At 38.4% G+C, this 20023-nt stretch overlaps 3 protein-coding genes across 15 annotated transcripts in view; all 3 read left to right on the top strand.

The window, feature by feature from the left end:
• The window catches only part of LOC141788629 (myosin IXB), a 65070-nt gene extending 62466 nt beyond the window's left edge, over nucleotides 1-2604 (top strand). For 2 of the 10 annotated variants that reach the window (XM_074667561.1, XM_074667553.1), the window contains 3 exons: nucleotides 49-164; nucleotides 250-389; nucleotides 864-2603. In XM_074667561.1, the coding sequence (XP_074523662.1) occupies nucleotides 49-164; nucleotides 250-389; nucleotides 864-1423 (816 nt within the window). In that variant the 3' untranslated portion in view covers nucleotides 1424-2603. Of the gene's footprint in view, nucleotides 1-48; nucleotides 165-249; nucleotides 402-510; nucleotides 564-863 lie in introns of all 10 variants that reach the window. The other 8 variants (XM_074667560.1, XM_074667559.1, XR_012598156.1 and 5 more) reach the window with 7 other exon arrangements.
• Nucleotides 2605-9604: 7000 nt separating this feature from the next.
• On the top strand, nucleotides 9605-14775 carry usf1 (upstream transcription factor 1). 4 transcript variants are annotated; one of them, XM_074669126.1, is made up of 11 exons: nucleotides 9605-9667; nucleotides 10311-10372; nucleotides 10512-10561; nucleotides 10772-10884; nucleotides 11132-11245; nucleotides 11561-11714; nucleotides 12244-12331; nucleotides 12469-12527; nucleotides 12630-12724; nucleotides 13136-13279; nucleotides 14010-14774. In XM_074669126.1, exons 2-11 carry the CDS (start codon nucleotides 10365-10367, stop codon nucleotides 14097-14099), a joined length of 915 nt encoding a protein of 304 aa, XP_074525227.1. In that variant the 5' UTR covers nucleotides 9605-9667; nucleotides 10311-10364; the 3' UTR covers nucleotides 14100-14774. The 4 variants fall into 4 exon arrangements, with proteins under 4 accessions (XP_074525227.1, XP_074525229.1, XP_074525230.1 ...); XM_074669128.1 differs by having other exon boundaries at nucleotides 9644-9667; nucleotides 10257-10372; XM_074669129.1 differs by lacking the exon at nucleotides 9605-9667 and having other exon boundaries at nucleotides 9677-10372; nucleotides 13151-13279; nucleotides 14010-14775.
• Nucleotides 14776-15813: 1038 nt separating this feature from the next.
• On the top strand, nucleotides 15814-20023 carry use1 (unconventional SNARE in the ER 1 homolog (S. cerevisiae)). The gene is made up of 8 exons (XM_074668290.1): nucleotides 15814-15993; nucleotides 16659-16708; nucleotides 16862-16940; nucleotides 17025-17177; nucleotides 17266-17281; nucleotides 17402-17432; nucleotides 18079-18241; nucleotides 18488-20023. Exons 1-8 carry the CDS (start codon nucleotides 15895-15897, stop codon nucleotides 18668-18670), a joined length of 774 nt encoding a protein of 257 aa, XP_074524391.1. The 5' UTR covers nucleotides 15814-15894; the 3' UTR covers nucleotides 18671-20023.

The raw sequence follows: 20023 nt of genomic DNA, 5'->3' as shown, positions 1-20023 counted from the left end.
TTAAGGTAAATTCATTTTGATGAGTGCGTGATGTTTTGTTCTCTGCAGGTTCATGAGAAGGCCACTTCAGATCTCAGTGTGGTCCCTGAGAACGAGCCTGTGGACTCTGACACAGAGGCTGAGAAGAACTTGGTGGAGCGTATCAAGTCCATCAAACAGGAGAAGTAAGGAGGCTGTCTGTATGTTCTACCTCCTCACCCTGATTTAGCACCTCTCTCCACTCTCTGATATTCGTGTTTTTTTCCACAGAGAGGATCTGGCCTGCAGACTGCCAGAGATGGAGCAGCCTGGCTCAGACCAGGAGAACTTGGACTCTGAGGCCTCTCTGAGCTCTGAGAGCCTGTTGGATGAGCAGCAGCGCTCTTCAGTCAACAGTTCAGAGCCTGAAGGTCAGTATTAAGGTACAGAACTGCCTCTACTTTCTTCTACCTGTTTCTCTCGCTCACCTGTGGGTTTCTGACCGGACCACGGGGCCGCTGGCTTTGGCCCTTCCTGTCTTTTGTGGTGCAGGTCTGGACCAGTGATGGTGATGGGGCGGTGACGTCTGCTCTGTAACAAAGCAGGTCGGAGGAACAGCACCTGTGTTTGTGTTTTTGCATGCTTGTGTTTGTGTGCACACCTTTAAATGCATGTTTGTTCTGAAGCATGCACAGATTTTATCCTGATTACCTCACCGGACAGTTGGCATGACCATTTTTGATCAAAGTTTGCCTCAATGAACAGAAGTTTAGTTGTAAATGTGGTTGTGCGATCTTCCATTGGTCCTCACCCTCTTACTCTGGATTGTGTGAATTTAACACGTAGCTTCAAAGGAAGTGTGTCTGTTTCCCTCAACTTTTCCTTTTCTTCCCCTTTTCTTCCAGGAAGAGGTGGATCCCAACTGAAAAGATTCAGGCCAGCATGCCCACCCAAACCACCAGACCTGGCCCAGCGACCTAAAGTGCCAGGGGCACGTGTCTCTATGCCAAACCTCACCCCTGCTAGCTCCACCTCCTCTGTGTTCAGCTACGCTTCCTCAACCCCTGAATCCCCCAGTTCTTCCTTCAGGCATCTGCTACAGCGCCGCAATCCCATCATCCCTGACACAGTTAAACTCCCCCACGGCGTCCTCTCCCATTCTGCATCCTCAAGTCAGTCTCAGACTTTTGCTCGACGGGGAAGTAGAGCGTCACAGTACTCGGTGAAGAGAAGAGAGCATCCTGGCCGTCGCAAAGACAGCACTCAGTCCATGTACATCGACAGCCCGGAGAGCGACTTGCTGTTGCACTTTTCCTCCTGCCCTCCCTCTGCTTCCTCTTCCTCATCCTCGATCGCCATTTTAACACCTGCAGTACCTCAACACCAGCAGCAGGACACAGGGGAATCAGGAGACCAGAGACGGTTTTCTGATCCTGACATACCGTATATGGATGATGATGCCTGACCAGGGCGAGGCAGATAAGATGGTGATGATGGTCGTGAGATGCAGCCTCTCAGAGACAATGTGTGTAAAGTTTGTTGTCCTCAATGACAGTTTGAATAACTGGACATGTAATCCAGGTGACACGGAACAATGACTTTGTCTCTGTAGCCCTAAAATGACAGTCCAGACACTTGATCTCCTTTAAAACTTCATGCTAACTCAAGGAAATGCTGCAGGTTTCCAGCTGCACTTTTCGTTTCTTTGTGCTCTTAACGAGTAAAATCTGCTCCCTGAAATGTTTGTGCCTTGGTTAATGTACAGTATGTTTAAAAGTTCATTCTTCATGTAACGTTATGGAGCGTGCTCACAGAGGGAGGGTTATTTGGATAAAGAAAGGGCACCTTTTTCTCAGACTTGTGTGTTTATTTTTCTGCACCTGCACAAGACATTTTGAAATAAGAACCTAAACAAGCACAACAAGCTTTGTCACAGCAGCTGCAAAGGACGTCAGCTTCTGCCTACTTTAACTAAACGTCAAACCCTGGATAGGAACCGTTTCTCACACAGCTAAGGGAAATGGGAGCAGCACACGCCACTTTGTCCTCTCTGAAACAATGATAACACAAGCCTTCATGCTTCTGTCGTGCCACAATGAACTCATCTTCCTTATTCTGTAAAATGGACTCTGCTTCACTCAGCTGCGTCGTACTGGGCATCCAGGTCCAACAGTCGTAAAACGAGCAGGTTCTGCTGAAGCACAGCTTTGACCCACTTTGTATGAAATGTAATACTAATGTTCTTCCCAGACTGCTGTTTGATGATGTCTGCAGGTTTGTCTGGATTACGGAGAGGATGTTGTGACGTGTAATAATGTGTAAACAGAGAGTGTATGGTTGGGACTGAATGATGTAAACTGTTATGGTTATTAGTATTAATACAGACGATGCTTGTAACTTGTGTTGCTGTGTTTTGATGCTGCACCCACACAGATCCAGTTGTGCTGATCCCACACCACACACTTTGTAAAAAGGATAAGCTAAAAGTAGCTGGTGTCATGATGGGATGGGAGTAGGGATGGCTACCGAACTAGGTGCTTTTATAGGTACTGACAGAATCTCTTTCCAAGTTCCGAGTTATGTAAAATGAAAAGGTACCATGTAAAGATACCTAAATGCATCCTTGTTACTGTGAAGGAGTAGATGAGTAGGCGATTTTCCCTGCTGGACACAAACACAGCACTGCAAGTTTATATATTGAGAAATATATATGTTTAATTGAAAAAATTTGAGGTTTATTATCAAACAATTTTTATTATCACATAAACACACAAAAGTACCAAAAATTGGTACAGTTGAGTACCGATAGCGATTACCAGGCACTAGGCATCGGTACCGTTTCGTTTCAAATGTAAAAGGTTCCCATCCCTAGTTGAGAGTGGAGAATGTAAAAGTCTACATGAAGCCTGTCTTTTACCCTTTGTAATAATAATAATAATAACAACAATCCACAGCTCTTTGAAATCATTGGAATCAGGTTTCTCCTAATCTGCTGATTCAGCAGAAATTTGGTGGGAAACAAAAGAGCAGGCTTACAGTCTTTACAGGTATATTTGGTGACCATTCCAAATCAACAGGTATGCTGTTAAAGAAGAATATAACATCAACTCCCCACTAATTTTCACCTTTTCCTTTATTCTCAGTGACTGGCACTTGAAAAACTTCCAAAAACTAAAAAAAAATATCTGCTTCCATATTTTACAGAGCACTGTTTTGTAGAAACAGAAAGAAAAAAAAAGTCCCAACCTAAGAGCTGATCATAGAAAGTTAGAGACCAGGGCTGGGCTAGTGAGGGTTGGCTGCAGGTTTAACTGCCTATAAAAATTGGCTCCAGCAGTCACTACAGTCCAGGTTCAGTGTTTGAGCCTGCCTTACATCAAGGTCAGTATGAATGGCTCTGCTAATAAGCATATATTTTGTGAACATCAGGAAACAATCCAAATCTGCATGACTATTGGTCAGTCCTCAGGTGTTTTAACTCAGACCTCAGATATAAACTGGATAGAGCTCATACAGACCTATATTTGAATATTTACAATCCTTCAACAAACCGTAAACAATGGGTGTAACCATGCTTGCCATTAGTTGTAACTGTCTGTTTTTCTCCAGACCTTACAAGCTCATGGTGGGTGATGAGTAAGTAATCATGTGTCATGTATAGTAAGTGGGTGCTTCCTTGTCTTCAGAGAGCTTTTAAACTCTCAATGAGTTAGCTGCCTGGCTCTATCCAAGCTCACTGACTTAATAGACCACGAATTGGCCTTGGCTCAGAGCATTAACTGTTAAACTATCAAACTGTATGATATGATGACGTGTAGTTTGTTACTCTATTCTCTATCCAGCTCCATCTCTTATCCCAACATGATCTTTTTATGAACATGATTATGTTTTTAATGTAAGTGCAGAAATCTGGATATTGACAACTTTTCACAAAACAAAAAATATTTTGTACTTTTCCATCTGTTGCCAGGTCAAAAAAGGCTTTCTTTTCAGTCCAGCATCTCGTCCCTCTTTTCAAGCTGATGTTGTTTTCTAGCTGCTCTTTAGGGAACAAGATCCTGGAAATGAAATCATAATATAATCCACATCCATTAGTCCTAATGCACTAACGATGGGAACACACTTAATTTCCTGTTAAAGGGCTGTGATAACACGCAATTGCATGTACCACAGCAAATGGTGAAATAATGGCTGTGCTATGTTTTGAATCTGACAGTGTTAAGAGGATCCTTTTCCAACAAGGAGAAATTGAGTTATACAGCTGACTGATCTCAAATCAAAAACAAAAGGGGTGGACTGTAATGCTGACTGAAAGAGTAGGTGTTAAAAATAGGCAAACTTCACCTTTCAGAAAGTTTCAAAATTGTTTGCAGCTGGACTGAGCAATAACACTTTATTTACTGGATTTAATTTGAAGTAAGCTTTAACAAAGTCAGAGTGAAAGAAAGGATTTTTATTGCTTCCCTTTATGAAAAACTGTGGTCAGGTTTTTATGTGATTACAACAACTACAGCACTAAAAACAAGACTCAAAACATTGTATCCATGAAGAAACTATTTAACCACACGTTTTTGTTGTTGTTGTTGTTGTTGTTGTTGTTGTTGTTGTTGTTGTTGTTGTTGTTGTTGTTGTTGTTTGTTAGGTTTTTTTTTTTTTTTTTTTTTTTTTGCACTTTGTGGGCCATAAGAGATGTGAAAATCCAGAGTAAGTTAGTTATTGCTAAGAAAATTTAGTTATTTTGTAGATAGATCTTTGGGGGATTTGGATCAATATGTTTGTCTGTTAATTAAACAAAATCTGAGGACAATTAACCATAAGTTTTATCTTACAGTTTTAACACATCTATCTATCTTTCAAGCTTTGTTAACTTACACAGCTGTATTTTTTTCCAAATTTATGAATTTATCATATGACTGAATAAATCATGAAATAACATCGTAGTGAGCCAAATTACTGAAGCATGAATTGGCAGACTCCTAAGAGCTCAAAGGGTTAAAACTATCTTACGACCAACGTCCCCACCCAGCTTCGTCCCTGCCCAGCCCCAGACCATTGATAACATCAGTTTTATGATTTCTGCCATCCTCTGCTACATGACACAGAAGAGAAAGAACAACAGGCAGATCACTGGTAAGATGCTGAAAGACATTTTAACGCACTGACATTTCCAAACTGTGCATGAGACAGTCTGACCGGATGGGCTTGAGGCAGTTTGATGCTACTTACCAGATAACAAATCTAATGTTGGTTCAATGCTGCTGAAGAAAAAAGAATCAATTATGATATTAGACATTAACTAATACTTTAATCGTGTTACTTCTCACTTCCACCGTTCAAATGTACTTTTGTTTCTATGAGAAAACTTGCAGTTTCTCGTCTCTCCTCATCCACTTAACATTTCCCTCTTGTCAGTTGTAACAGTTTGATCAGGACAATGCTCATCTCTGTGTTTCTTCTGCTTCTCTTCTCTCTCACAGGTAAGCTCACTTAAAAAAAAAAAAGAATCTCATTTTATACCATCACCCTGTGAAAGGTAGCGAGTCATTCACAACCCTTCGTCCTAAAAAGTTGAGATCTAGTGTACAATATTACTGAAGTTAAACTTTGATGGTTAACATATAATTTAAATCCTATATTAAACTGGAAATTGTGACCTTACAACACAGCGCTGGTGGAACTGAAAAATGTCCTTCAGTCATTGTTTTATGAAAACTACGTGATCATTTTAAAGTGAAGCCCGGCACGTTCAAGAGTTACATTGTGGTTTTCTTTCCATTTCCTGGCTTCCTTTCTTCTTTTTGTCTCTCGATACTCACCATTCATGTTGGTGTGTTGTGTGTGTGTGTCAGTAGTACTTGAGTCAGATGTTCAAGCAGCATTACATAACTTTTGAACTCGTCAGAATTAAGTCTGAAATTACATCAGAATTAAGCTTCGTAAGCACAGACATATTTGTTATATCATCAAAATGCACAACTGCATTTCCAAATAAGTTAAAACACTTTGAAAAAAAATGTTGATAAAACAGATTTTGATGGTTTTTAAACATTTAAATCATTTTTAAACTGATATATGTGCAAAGACAACATATTAAGTATTGAGCCTGAAACATTTCTCTGTTCATAAAAAATGTGCATGATGCCAACAACTTGTTTTTGAGAACTTAGAACAGGAGCATGTTTACCGTTGTGTTACATCACCCTTTCTTTAAAGAAATTGCTGTAGACTGTTAGGGAGCTATAAGAAGACTAATTTCAAGAGTTTAAGACTGATAACTCGTCACATTAGTACTTGATTTAGGATTTCAGCTGCTCATCAGTTTAGATCCAGATTTTGTGGTACTTTTTCACTGAATTACACAGAAGTGGTTTTGATAGGTGGCAGGTCAAGACTGCAGGCAGGGCCACTTTAAGTCCCAAACCCTCCTACTACAGAGCCATGCTGTTGTAATGAAAAGAGTACAGTCTGGAAACTGTCTTGCTGAAGCATGCAGGGTCTTGCATGAAACTGGGATTGAATAACAGCATACAATGCTCCAAAACCAGCCTCAGTGGTGCCTTACCAGATGTAAATATTGGCCTTTGACACCCTTCATACAGTATTTGGTCCCCTGACTGCAACAGCATATCAGTACAAAAAGCTACAGGACAGAGTTCATAAATGATGCTGAAGTGACCTGAAAGCATCATATTACGGGACATTTGTCTGATGTCAAAGCAACTGTACGCAACAAGTTGAGCTTGAGGGCAGCCGTAGGGTTAGAAGATAGAAGACATAAAGACATTTGTTGATGAAAGTGATTTTCTACATCAGAATCAAATGTTTTCAACAAATAACTTTCGATCTGATTTCAGATTCAACTGCTGCCGAAAAGAGTGGTAACTTTGGAATTTTTTCTGTTTGCAAGCTCAAGAATGAGACACTCAGGTACAAGTATCCAGTTTTGTTACATTTTCATTGGTTTTGAATTCTCTGTTTTTGTGTTTTTTGATTATATAAAAAATAGTGACCAGAATTTTATGATGTGTTAAAGGTTGGACTGCAAATACGCAGAATGTGAAGGATCCCCATCTTTTGACTGTGCATACATGGCATCGGATGGTTCTTCAATTACCAATAAATCAGATAAGGATTGCAAGCTATACATTCCACCAAACCATGATGAAGCTGTGAACTACAGCTGCATCTTGACACGGAAAAACAGACCGGAGCACAAGTTTATCACCATAGACTACCCATCAGGCAAAGGAAGGAGTAAGTGTCATTTTCTGTTTCTGAAGGCAATTTGAGGCTTTCAATTAAAAACATTTAAGTTTGTAGATACATATACTGTACTAAATTGTTTATTTTCAAACAACTGATATGACTTTTGATATCAGCAGCATGGGTATCTAAAGACACGTGGAAGGTGGAGAAAATCAAGCGCTGCCCCAGCACTACAGGCTTACAGCTGCACAGAGCTCCAACCTTACTGGTGATGAGTCTGTCCCTGTGGAGGGTCCTTGTTTTGGATGGCCTGACATCATAAAGGACAGTGTCTGTAAGCTTTGAAAAACAGAAATGAACGCCTTTGCTTTGATTTGAATCAATATGTAAAATTTGTAAATTAAAATGAATAAAAAATGTAAGCTTGATTGATACTTGTGTAAAAGCCAGAAGTTGCTACAATGACATGCACTAATTGATACTCTCTCAATTATTTGTTTTGGAGCACATAACTCTGTTTTTGCGTTGCTGTGTGATATCAAAAAGGTGATGACATGGATGTAAGGAATGAGCAAAGATTATCTGTTCACTTGTTGTCTCTATGTAAAATAAAATACACTGAAATAGTAACACATGAGCCAAATATTCCCAGAAAGCAGACATACCAATTCTGGAACAACAAACTCCATGAATATATGTGGCATAAAAATAATTCATTTTCTAAGTTTAAGCAGCAGTCTCATTCATTTGAAAACATGAAAATTGTTAAAAGTTGTGATTTTTTTTTTTTCTTTTGTTGTACCCTTTTTATGTTTTCTTCCTCTGTTGTTCAGGGCATGCCTCTAAAAGGACATGGAACCAAATAACTCCAAAATATCTGCAATTCAGACCAAAACAAAGCTTGTTTCAAGTCTGTTGTCAGTGTCTTTCAGTTGTGTCACAACCATAGACAACACATTCCCTGTTGTAGTTACTTCACAAATGTACCAAATCTGAAAGATTATATAGTTTCCAAAAGTGATTTCAGTGGGCTTGCACAGAGAAATGACTGTAGGCCACAACAATACATTTTACTTAGGTGAATTGGTCATTGTTTTGTGGTTGCTTCTGAATACTAGGTTACATGAACAGTGTGGAGCTAGTTTATTTAGACATGAAATATTTTTTTATATAAGTTTGATATGAAGCAATAACAGTCTTCTAAAAAATAGCTAATGATGGCTAAATAACAATAATAATAATAAATCTATAAAACAAGTTTCAGTTTAGAATCGAGCTTTTTTTTATCGATCTTAAATACATTTATATCATTATCATTTTTCAACAATAATTATAACACTTATTGATATTGATCAAATTTATTATCTAAATTTCATAATTTGTTATCCTCGATGTTACCTTCATAACTATTTTTTCTCACTGAGGACTTCGCACTGGTTTAGCTCAGTGGTTACTTCGTCCTGAATTCTATTTGAAACAAGATCCCATCCTGAATAAGGGTTCGAACCACGGGCGCTGTCCAGTGTTTTATCTGAAGTGATCACGACATACACTAATTTAGTGTATAGAAGGTAAAGGTACTATTATAAAACCACCGTAAATAGTTGTTTGGTAAAGCAAACAAACGGGTGTTGAAGTATTTCCGTATTGCAAACGAACACCGAAGGCTCGTGAAGTTTTCTTTGCTGTTGTTTTTACCTCTATAATTTAATCGCTCTCGATAGAAATCACTAAGCACTAAGCATTTTAACTTTGGGTTATATGACCCTGAGTTGTGATATGATTTTACAACACACTCTTCTCAACCTTCACGAGCGAGCTTTGATGCTGCCTTCACGTAATGTCGGAAAAAATAAATATCAACTAGGAATCGGGAACATATCTGGAATAATAAGAGCAGTCGCAGACGACATTTACCACTGGCTGCTCACAACTTTATTTATATCAACAGTATATCATGATGTGCAACTCCCTTTTTTAAAAGTTATTTCAAATTAAGTTTACAGGCCGTTAACCATAGACGTCTATTGAAGATGTCAAGACATTTTCCTCATCCGAGCATCTGATTAGCACAAGAACGCACCATGTCTTTGGCCATTTCTTTCATTGCGATAATAGGTTGTTATTATTGTTTTTTTTTTCGAAGTATATATACAAAACGAGCTTTACTGCCTTATTTTTAGTCTTGTATGTATGCACAACCATGATATCAAAAAGCAGAGTTCAACTATCTTTAGAGCCCTCAAACGGTGAAACTAGATCTTTAAGCTATTTGACAATTCTTTATCAAATATGTTACTATTATTCAGTTACAGCATTTATTTATTGTTTATTACATAGTCTATGACTCATTCACGATTTAGGTTTTGGGTCGGATATTTGCTCGTGAAAACAATTTTTGAAACTGATCTGGAGCCTGGCAAATTAGTTTCCTGTCGCGCATGCGTACAGCTGATACCGAAGAAGGTCTGTTGACAAATATCGGGGGAGGGACCACTGCAGCGTAAGTAGATCTTTGTTCAGAGTGAAATATATTCTTCAGGCCCGGCTTCATATATTGTTCAAATTCTTTAGATGACTATTTATACCTTATCATTTTGCTGTTGTCGACAATGTCTGAACATTGGAGGTGTTCTGTAACATCTGTAAAAACCACTGGGGTCGATCAAGAAATGTAGCCGAAAGGTAGAAGCATAGAGAAGAAGTTGTGTCGAGCCAACCACTTTGAAGCAAGCTTTTTCCGGTGTGAACCTCCACATACTAACCACACATCACAGACAAACGTATTTGATACGTGGTTAAATACGCCATGATTAAAAACATAGAAACATTCAGCAATTACTTTTTTAACAATTGGCGTTTTTTGTCAACGAACGTGGGTTTTTTTTAATTTATTTGTTCCCGGTTTTTACTAGCTTTATTTTGAAGGTGACGGCAGCCACTTTCCGCCATTACCCGTGGTAACGTTCGGCCTTGCTCAGTCTCACAGCTAGCAACAAACGAACATTTACTTACCCCGTTTCAGGTTTAATATTTGTCTCGGGTTAGATCTTACTCTGAACTCTGAAGTCATATTGCTTATTGATTTTCAGCGTGTACAGTAAGAACATCCGTGTTTTCGTCAAATCTATGAACTTGTTTCTCAGTCTGGCTGTAGGAGAGAGTGAAGGCGGTCTCTCCGTGCAAGATCGTTGGTAGAAATGAAGAGGTGAGTAGGACCATAAAATGCGCCATTGTCAAATTATTGCTGATCTGAGTCCAGTGTTAAGCCAGCTGGCCAGTTATACTTTCTACCGAAGTAAGTTTGACCATAACATAACTCGTCTCCTTTATTATGGTGTGTGCAGCCAACAGAAAAGCCCAGAACCAGATGGAAATGTAACCATCAACGAGGAAGGTAAACACATATCATTGTCTTCATTAGTGCTGTTTCTCAACGTTTACAAAATACTTTTTATTTTGATTTTTGACGTTGTTAAAGAACATACGAAATCATTACGTTAACGGTATTTACGGTAAAAAAAAAAAAAAAAAAAAAAAACTAGCTAATCGTTCTCCAGTTTTCTCTGAAGGATTTTATTAAATAATGTGCTTTTTGGCTCTTTAGGGTCAGTGGCCACTGCAGAGGACCCAGCAGCTATTGCTACCATTCAGTCTGCTGCAACCTTCACTGACCAACCCATAAAGTATCTCTTCAAGACAGAGGGGGCAGGGGGTCAGGTAGGAATGAGTATTTGCAAAAACATGTTATGTTTTCAGCTGACTTGAGACAAAGTATGTTAAATCAAATGACAGAATATGTACTAGTCTATGGTACAATAATCAATACGATATTTAAAAAAAGACAAAGCCTTCCATCACCATCCTTGGTGAGTGAGATGCACTCACTTAGCATGTGTAACTTATGCTCTTGTCTCTTTGTGGACATTGAAGTTCTGACCTTTTGATGTAATGTGTTTTGTCTTAGGTGACTTACAGAGTGATCCAGGTGTCAGACGGTCAGCTGGAGGGTCAGACAGAGGGAACTCCAGCTGTCAGCCTGGTCACTGGCTTCCCTGCAACTACACAGACAGTCACACAGGTAAGGATTACAATGGTACCCATTATGGTAGCAGTATTCAGTTGTGAAAACATTTTACTTGTCAGTTTTCTAATTTTTGCTTTTTGTCTTCTGTGGATGTACAATAAAGGCTTTCTGATTAAAAGAAAAAAAACCTTTTATCTTTAGCTTTTGCAGCTAATTTGTTTTGAAACAGTATGCCAGCATCAACAGCTGGGACAACCCTGTCTATGTATCCCAGTATTCTGAGTCAATCACTCCTCTGATTTTCCTTTTGTACCAGTTGAACAGTGCAACACAAGAGTAACAGTGAAATTAATGTGTTTTTGATGTCAGGCTGTGTTCTCCCAGTCTGATGGATTGGAGGGAGATGGCAGCGCAGAGACACAGTACACCTACTACCCTGCCACCATTGCAGATGCCACCACCGGCACTATGGTGACCACAGTGCAGGCTTCTGACACACTGCTGGGCCAGACAGCACCCACAGGTACTCATGTCCCAGACACAAGTCCATAAACTTACAATTCAGAAACTTGTAATTTAAAATATTTTTACCTCAGGATTCTTATTTACTATTTCAGAATTAATCTGCTTATCTCATAAATTTTACTTACTTTCTCACAATTTCAACTTATCTCATAATGATGTCTCTTTATCTGTAATTTTGACTTATCTAATCGAAAGAGCTTACTATCTCATTCTTTTGATTTTTTTAAGTCATAATCATGACTTTAACATTGGGATTCCTTTCCTCATTAATAAGAATCTGCTTTTTTGACCTTGTAGTAATGGGCTTCCTTACAAATCTCCCAAGGCAAGACAATGGCTTTTATAAACTGATCATTTGGACTCTGAAATGAAAAAAGCCCTCCCCCAAACAATAATAGAAATAGCCTATCAAAAAGTTTTTTGCCTTCAAAACAACCACATACCTGTTTTAAAGCTTACAGTGTAAGTTTTTTAAACACTCACCATAAAAATCTATTTGTACTTATGTAAATGACATTTTTTTGCAGGACAGCTTTATGTGATGATGTCACCACAGGAAGTTTTGACGGGTTCCAATCAAAGGACAATCGCACCTCGCACGCAGCCATACATTGCGTAAGTATCTCCTTTTTAAACAGGTTTGTAGCAGTAAAACATCCAATGAATACAGATCTTTTCTGCAAAATGAAGAAAGTATGCTTCATCCAAAGAGTCGGGTAAACCAAAAGTTTGTATTTTATTTTGCTTTCCAGAAAGCAAGAAGCTCCTCGAGCTTCCAGAGATGAGAAACGACGAGCCCAGCACAATGAAGGTTAGTCCGCACACCTCTTGTGAAAGTTAAAGCCCTTTTGGATGCAAATAACAGAGCAAGGCTTGAATGATTTAAGTCTGAAATGAACATTTTTTCCCTTAGTGGAGCGCCGGCGTAGGGACAAGATCAACAACTGGATTGTGCAGCTGTCAAAAACTATTCCTGACTGTAACATCGACTACACCAAAACAGGGCAGGTGAGGCAAGCTCAGACTTTGCTTGTTTTTTTGTACTGAGAGCATGTGACCATGCAGTGTCCTCATGTGTCTTTTGTGTCAGTAAAGAACCAAAAGAATTCTGGGATTAAGCGTCTGCTGAGTGGCCAAAGTTCTAGCTTTGCTATTTCTCATTTATTGAGGTGGACACCTCCTCCTCTGAAAAATTAAGAAAGATGTCAAAATTATCTTTTCAATGCACTCTAGTCAACAGCAAGTTATGAAGACAGACATTTTTCATTTTTTAATGTTTTTGTTCCTCTCATTGAGAACAAAAGGAAAAAAAATAGCTAGTGTTTCTGATACTGCTGAGCACATGCTCTCACTCATCTCAGTAAATGTATACATTTTTGAAAGAATCACAGAAAACAAGTTCAGTTTCTGAATTTTTAGGTTCTCTTATCTCAGAGCAAAGGAGGAATCTTGTCAAAAGCCTGTGAGTACATCAAGGAACTCCGGCAGAGCAACCTGAAGCTGGGGGAAGATATTGCCACTCTTGATCGGCTCAGGATCGACAACCAGCTTCTTCGACAGGAGGTATGTGTGTCACTCTTTTTAACAACTGTAGTTACTAAAAACAGGAATTCATTCAACCTTGTGTTGATGCAATCTCTGTATCACTGTGTCACTGTATGGCTGTGCTGAAAACAAAGTTCTCATTGGTCTCCACTGGAATTTTAAAACATTGTTGCTATGAATATGCTGATCTGGATCCAGCCCTGATCACATACCATGTGCACAACTTTACCAAAAGAAGTAGTGAATGAAATGACGATTGGCTCCTCTAGGACAAAGGGCAGTAACAGCGGAGAAGAAACAAGAGGTTATAGAACATAAAACTTGCATCTTACACAAGAAACTGAAAAAAATGTAGTTTTTAAGGTTGCTACTAATAATTGTTTTTACACAACCACAAGCCAATACTTGCCTGACAAGAGTAGATATGGTGAGAGTGAGAGGAGATGGACTGAAGTTTTGTTTGAGGCAAGCATCCACACTGAAACATTAACACTCCTTTCTGTGTGAATCCTGCACATACCAACACCTCACATAACAATATTTCAGAAATGACTGAGCTGCGTTCACGCTTGCTGGGAGTCCCTCACTGGTTAAATGCTGCTTTCTTAACACTGAGTCTGCACTTGTATTGATTTGTGTTTCTTATTCATGGTGATAAGTGATTCATCAACTCACCTGTCATAAGAAAGTCCACATCTGAGGTTGCAATTTATTCATTGTTACTATTAATTTTTTTGCATTTGCTCAGGTGGAAGACTGGAAGTCCAAGAATCAGATACTGAGAAACCTGCTACGACAGCATGGCATTGTGGGATCATCCAGCACAGACCCCCAATGAGAAGCCTGTGGGTTTGCAGACAACCATGTTTGGGCCAAAAGAGTACTTGAAATGCTTTGACATACTTCATTTGTGATTTGTGCATGGAATTGGGGGACATGAGGATTGTCAGATAATACTCAAATTCAGCTTTGCTTAATAACACCCTTGAATATTGTCTTTAAAGCTTTTTACTACTTTAAATCATTTGCTTGGGGATTACAATGCATTTTTGATAATATGAATAAAAGAGAGGGAATACATCAACGATGGCTTTCACAAGTCTAGTGAACGCCTTCCTCCACAGTTTTAAGATTTATAAACCTCCAGTACAGTAAGCTCTCAAACATGACCAGTACTTGCGTCAGTGTGATACTCTAAACCTCTTCAAGTACTTTGCTTCTCTATATCACAGACACTCATGACAATGTCCAAGAAAAAAAATGTACCCATGCTTTGGCTTGTTCCATCTATTCCCAGTATCATATTGACCAGTTGATACCATAGACTGTGTACCTTATATTTATATACAGTCACTGGTTGATACAGTTTGTCATCCAGTTCATAGAACAACACTTATGCTTTGTATTTTTGTATGTTTCATGAAACCTCCTTGGGACAATAATTGCATTGCAACAATGTAACTAACTAAGCATTGTATTGTAGGTAGGCTATCTCTGTCTTTATAATAAAAACATTAAGTGATGAACTTCATGTACAGAAGCACCATTGATTCATTTAAGATTTGGTTAAAGATTTATAACTTTCATCATGTTTATAGTAGTTACGTGCAGGTCATCAACAGTTATTAGGGTGAACTGTTCTTTATATAAGTTTCAATTGCACTCATAAAATGCACACATTCTGCAGAAGCCAAAATCCAGATAATATTGACAACACAACTTGCAATGTAATTGTTAGTGTAAGCATGAAACTACGTTCTGAGGTCGATTATCAAGCTCTTTAAAGGTTTTACAATTTGATTAGCTTGTAAATCCACGTTAATCATACAAACAAAAGAACACACAGGCTCATGCCTTTATTCCAAAGCAGGTTGGGATGCTCACCAGAGAATGCTAGACAGCAGTTTGTTACATTTTGCACCAAAAAGGGAAAATGTGTACAATGGATTCAGAACAATAGAAACAATGCTTATAAGGTAAAGGCACTAAAATAATCAAGATTATTTTGTAGACAATAGCTATTTTGATATCAGTAATAATTTGGCTACTGATTGACATGCATTACAAATTTATCACAAGTTAAAGGCTCAAAATACCAAAAAGAAAAAAGAAAAACCTCTTGACACGTAAGATTGACTGAGAGAACTCAAGAATTTCACAGAGAGCAGTAATGTTCTGAAGTCTTCAAAAACTAAACTAGATTAGTTGACAAGCAACATCCGACCATTATTCAAAAGAAATATGTTTATTTGGGCGATAGAGAAACACCACACCCTGAAAATTTTCAACGATGTAACGAGTCTGTCTCTGTATACATTTTTAAAGAGAACATTTGTTTTTTGTTGAAGTTAATTTTTCACGCTTTTATCACTGAATTGACTTATAATTAATAAGAGTCATTTTGACAGTTTTTGCATTGATTAAAAAACATACAGTCCATATTAATTGTCAGGTACACACTTGACGAAATACATTTCCTGTTTGACTTGTTAACAAATTTTAAAACGACCGTTAGTTTTTGTATTACATACTGCTCGTGTGTTGTGTGGAGTCATTTCTTCCTCCGCCCACATCCGGTCTCTGCGCTGAACTGTTTGACGTCATCCTTCTGCGACACTGTGTCAACCTCAGACATGGCTTCAAGACTAGAAATAAATTTTGTGAGATTATTGTCTCGGTGTGAATCTATAGCGTCACAGAAACGCGGAGAAGCAGAATGGAGGTTGGAAAAGGTAAGACATTCCTAATTTGGAGTGAATATTGTGTTCAGAAGTGTTTTTTCTGACCTTCATCTGCTCAAGTCAGCGTGACTGTTATTGTTGTTAGCTGCAGCTGTGAGCCGCTTAGCCACGTCGTCACTGTCTTTTTGTGAAAATGTATACCCTAACATGGTACACAAAAAAGGTTGCTTTATTCTAAACTTGACTTTTGTGTGTCGAATTATAATTAGATACCTAGTACTCACTTGTGTAGTCTGAAGCATCAGTTTTTAAGTAAATATTACCTTTATGGAGGTTGTAATTTTCAGTTTTACTCATTTTAAATATGTGTTTTCTAGTACTGGGGAGTTGTTTTAGTTAGTTTAGGTTAAATCAAAACATCTCTGATAAAATGATTATTGATATAAAGCTTTGTGGGTGAGGATGTACTTTTTTTTTAGCTTTGGTTGCTTTGGTTTTTTTTTTTTTACATTATTGATAAGAGATTCATAGCCAAAGTCGACCCTTACTACTGAATTCACTACCATTAAAAACTGATACTTACAGTCACTGTTAGTTTCCTGTTTTGGTTGACCAGTTGACTTCTCCCAGAATAACCCCATTACGGTAGTTCTGTGTAGAACTAATGTGTTCATTCAAAGATCATAATCTGTGTTATTGCTGTTTGTATTTTGTAGTATGTAGGTGCCCTGGAGGAGATGTTAGTGGCTCTAAGAAAAAGCCAGAGGTAATTTTTTAAACTCCTATTACTTTTAATATTATTGAAAATTTTGAACACCCAGGTTGTTGTCAAGGCTTTGTGTATTCGTATGAGGTTGTAACTTTAAAGCAACTGAAAGCCGTTAACACATTGAAGCACCTTTGTGTTTTGTCTTTTCAGCAAACCCACACCAGAAGTACTGACAGAATACACAAGAAAAGTAGATTTTCTCAAAGGACTTCTAGAGGCAGAGAAACTGGTCAGAAGCTGTTTTTTAATTTATGCCTAATTTTCCTTATGGTTTCTTTTCCTCACCTCATACCTGTCCTGTTCTGGTTTTAAGTCTTCACCTACAGAAAAGGCCTTAGCTAATCAGTTCCTCGCCCCCGGGCGCACACCTACTATAGCTAATGAGAGGATGCCCGCCACTAAGACTGTCCACTTGCAGACAAAGGCCCGGTGTACAGGGGAGATGAGGGATGAGTTGCTTGGCACAGTAAGACATAACTTGTACTCATAGATAAATACTGATGTAATTCCCTTTCAGTCCCATTCTTACATGTCCTTCTTTGGTTACATTGCAGGGACTGTCTGGCAGAGGTAAGGAGGAATTAAAAGGAATCTCATCTCAAAATTAGTACCCCATATTAAGATAAAATAGTCTTTTAGATGAGCGTTTTGTTCTTTTGAAGAGTGATGTACTCATCTTGTCTTCTATAGGCACATCAGAAGCAGAGCTGAGAAAAAGAAGGTAAGGCTGATCATTTTATGTTTTGTTGTGAATCTGATTATGTTTTGTGGTGTTTCCTATGTAGGAAAGGAACCAAAGGTACAGCCCCATTTCCCCAAAAGTAGTGACAATGTAAAACGTTATTATAACTAGATTATTGGAGTGCAGATGGCGTAGTGGTTAAGGTCGCGCTCCATGTGGTTCTCCCCAATGGTTCGAATCCAGCTTGTGGCCTCTTTCCTGCATGTCACTCCCTGCTCTTGCCCTGTTTCCTGCTATATCCACTGTCCTCTCTACTATCTGACTGAATGCATAAAAAGCCCAAAACATTACTTGAAAAAAAAATGTTACAATGGTTTGCAAAGCAACATTATCCAAATATAGTTCAACTACAACAAATTCTCAAATTCTGACACTTTAAATGTTTTTTATTTCATGTAAAATACTGTTGTTTTAAATTTCTATCAACATTTTACACACCACCCCAATTTTGGGGGGAATTTGGGTTGTAAACATTCCACTGATGTAGAATCCAAACAGCAGACACATACTTCCAGAGGTCAACACTAACACTGTTAATACTTATTTATTTATCAATGTTTGTATGTGTAAGTCAAACCTCTGCAGTCAATCAGAAAAAGTATATCAGCTGTCTTTCTTCATGCAGAGGTCTTAACATGGATGAGCGTCAATCTGCGGCAGAGCTGGAGGCTGTCCTGCAACACCACCATAACCTGCAGGAGAAACTTGCTGATGACATGCTCAACTTGGCCCGAAACCTGAAGAATAACACTCTGGCAGCACAGAACATCATCAAGCAGGACAACCAGGTGACTGACCAGTATTCATAGTACTGCAGACTTAAATCCTCCTGTATTTGATACTTATTTTTCAGAATTTGAATTTTGTAAGTTGTAAATATGCTTTAATATTTCAGTCTTTGTGTTGTCACTTGTTCATAAGATTTATTCATATTTTATCCAGAAGTCAATAAATTTTTTGGGACTGAGTTTTAGGCTTTTGTGCCTCAGTATTGAACCTGATGCTGCCATTAATTGAATTCCTCTCCTACACAGACACTGAGCCAATCGATGCGTCAGGCAGACCTAAACTTTGAGAAGCTGAAGACAGAGTCCGAGCGGTTAGAGCAGCACACCAAGAAGTCTGTCAACTGGCTGCTGTGGCTGATGCTCATCTTGGTTTCCTTCACCTTCATCAGCATGATCCTCTTCATCAGGATCTTCCCCAGGCTCCGATGATGACTGTCTACAGTCCTGAACTCTTAGTCTTCATGTTCCCCCTGTGTTTACGGAGCAGTAACTGCGTGAGCCTCATAGATCTACAGATCAGTAGTGGTCAGAACCAAAACAACGCGGCTTCATAAACTGAAACATTGCACTTTTAACTGAAGTTTGTCTTCTTGACAGTACGATTGAAAGTGTAGTTTGAAGCAGTGGTTTTCTTTTTTATAAACAGAGCAGAACATCAATGAAGGCATTTATTTCATTTGTTTCAAGGCACTTAGCGAGCAGCAAGAAAGTCTTAATGATGTCCAGACAGCAGTGACTGAGCCTTAATCATTCTCATTCCGTGTCAGGTAGGCCACTCTTACTTGTAATATCATCCTTTGTTTATTTTTCTCACCAATCTCCTGTAACAGTACATTAACCGTCCACAGTCTGCTGTATTCTACATGCACCAAGGTTTCAGCACTGCACTAGGTTAAAAATAAAGTCTACATTTATGAATTAAAAATGCTTTGGGTATGCTAGATGCTTAAATTGTTGGGTAACACTTTACCTTTTTGTCCTTACTGGCATAAAATATGCTTTGATCGTAGAGTTTAAAACCGTAAAATGATAATATTGGAAGTTAAGTTTTCAATAACGCCAAGCATTTTGATGTAACTATCAGTCTCCCATAAGGGAATATTTTGAGTCATTACCCCTGGGTTCACCATGTTGTGTGTTACCCTTTAGGAGAGTAATAGTCATTCTGAAATTACATCAATTGACATAAATGTGTTATCACTTGTTAAAAGTCGATTGAGTGCTTCTTAAATTTAAGAGACGATATAAAGTGCTACCAATTGTTTCACATAAACAAAATGTACAAAAATGCTCCAAATTATAATTTCAGGTCAGTTTAATTTTAGATTTATATTTTTCTCCTGGTTAAAATTAAGGAGAAATTCTGTTATTCTCCATAAACTCTTGTACCTTCTCAGTGTCTATCAGTGTGTTTTAACGACCCAGTCGGGTGATGATATTTATCATGATTCACAAACGCAACAAGATCCAGAAGTTTTGATGTCATTATCGTGCTACTAACTGTGTTTTCATAACAACGATGCGACCTGCAGCCTTGTGCATTCTTCACAAAGTAGAATTTCAAATTTGCGCTTTCTCACATTTACAAATGTGGCAGCTGCAGTGACTTCATGTTGCCACTGGGTGTCAGTCACATCCTTTGCGTATGAACAGAAAATAACCTCCATGACCCTGATGACTTGATCAAGCCATGAATCTCAAATTAACCCTGCTACTAGTTTAGAAGTGATCTGAAGTCTAAAGTATGTCTAAATAAAGGCAGTTGGCAAATAAAAGCACACA

This window comes from Halichoeres trimaculatus, unplaced genomic scaffold (assembly GCF_033239565.1).
Source record: "Halichoeres trimaculatus isolate MK-OKI-2021-1 unplaced genomic scaffold, fHalTri1.1 fHalTri1_scaffold_4, whole genome shotgun sequence".
Lineage (NCBI taxonomy): Eukaryota > Metazoa > Chordata > Actinopteri > Labriformes > Labridae > Halichoeres > Halichoeres trimaculatus.
This window is presented reverse-complemented; position numbering and strand designations above follow the sequence as displayed.

Excerpts from the sequence above, each read along its gene's own strand:
- usf1 (XM_074669126.1), top strand. Across the intron at positions 10,562-10,771 it reads TGTAACCATCAACGAGGAAG|GGTCAGTGGCCACTGCAGAG; the intron begins GTAAACACATAT and ends TTGGCTCTTTAG. Across the intron at positions 11,715-12,243 it reads GGGCCAGACAGCACCCACAG|GACAGCTTTATGTGATGATG; the intron begins GTACTCATGTCC and ends ATTTTTTTGCAG.
- use1 (XM_074668290.1), top strand. The coding sequence starts at position 15,895 with ATGGCTTCAAGACTAGAAATAAATTTTGTGAGATTATTGTCTCGGTGT. Across the intron at positions 16,941-17,024 it reads TTCTAGAGGCAGAGAAACTG|TCTTCACCTACAGAAAAGGC; the intron begins GTCAGAAGCTGT and ends TCTGGTTTTAAG. Across the intron at positions 18,242-18,487 it reads TCATCAAGCAGGACAACCAG|ACACTGAGCCAATCGATGCG; the intron begins GTGACTGACCAG and ends TCTCCTACACAG.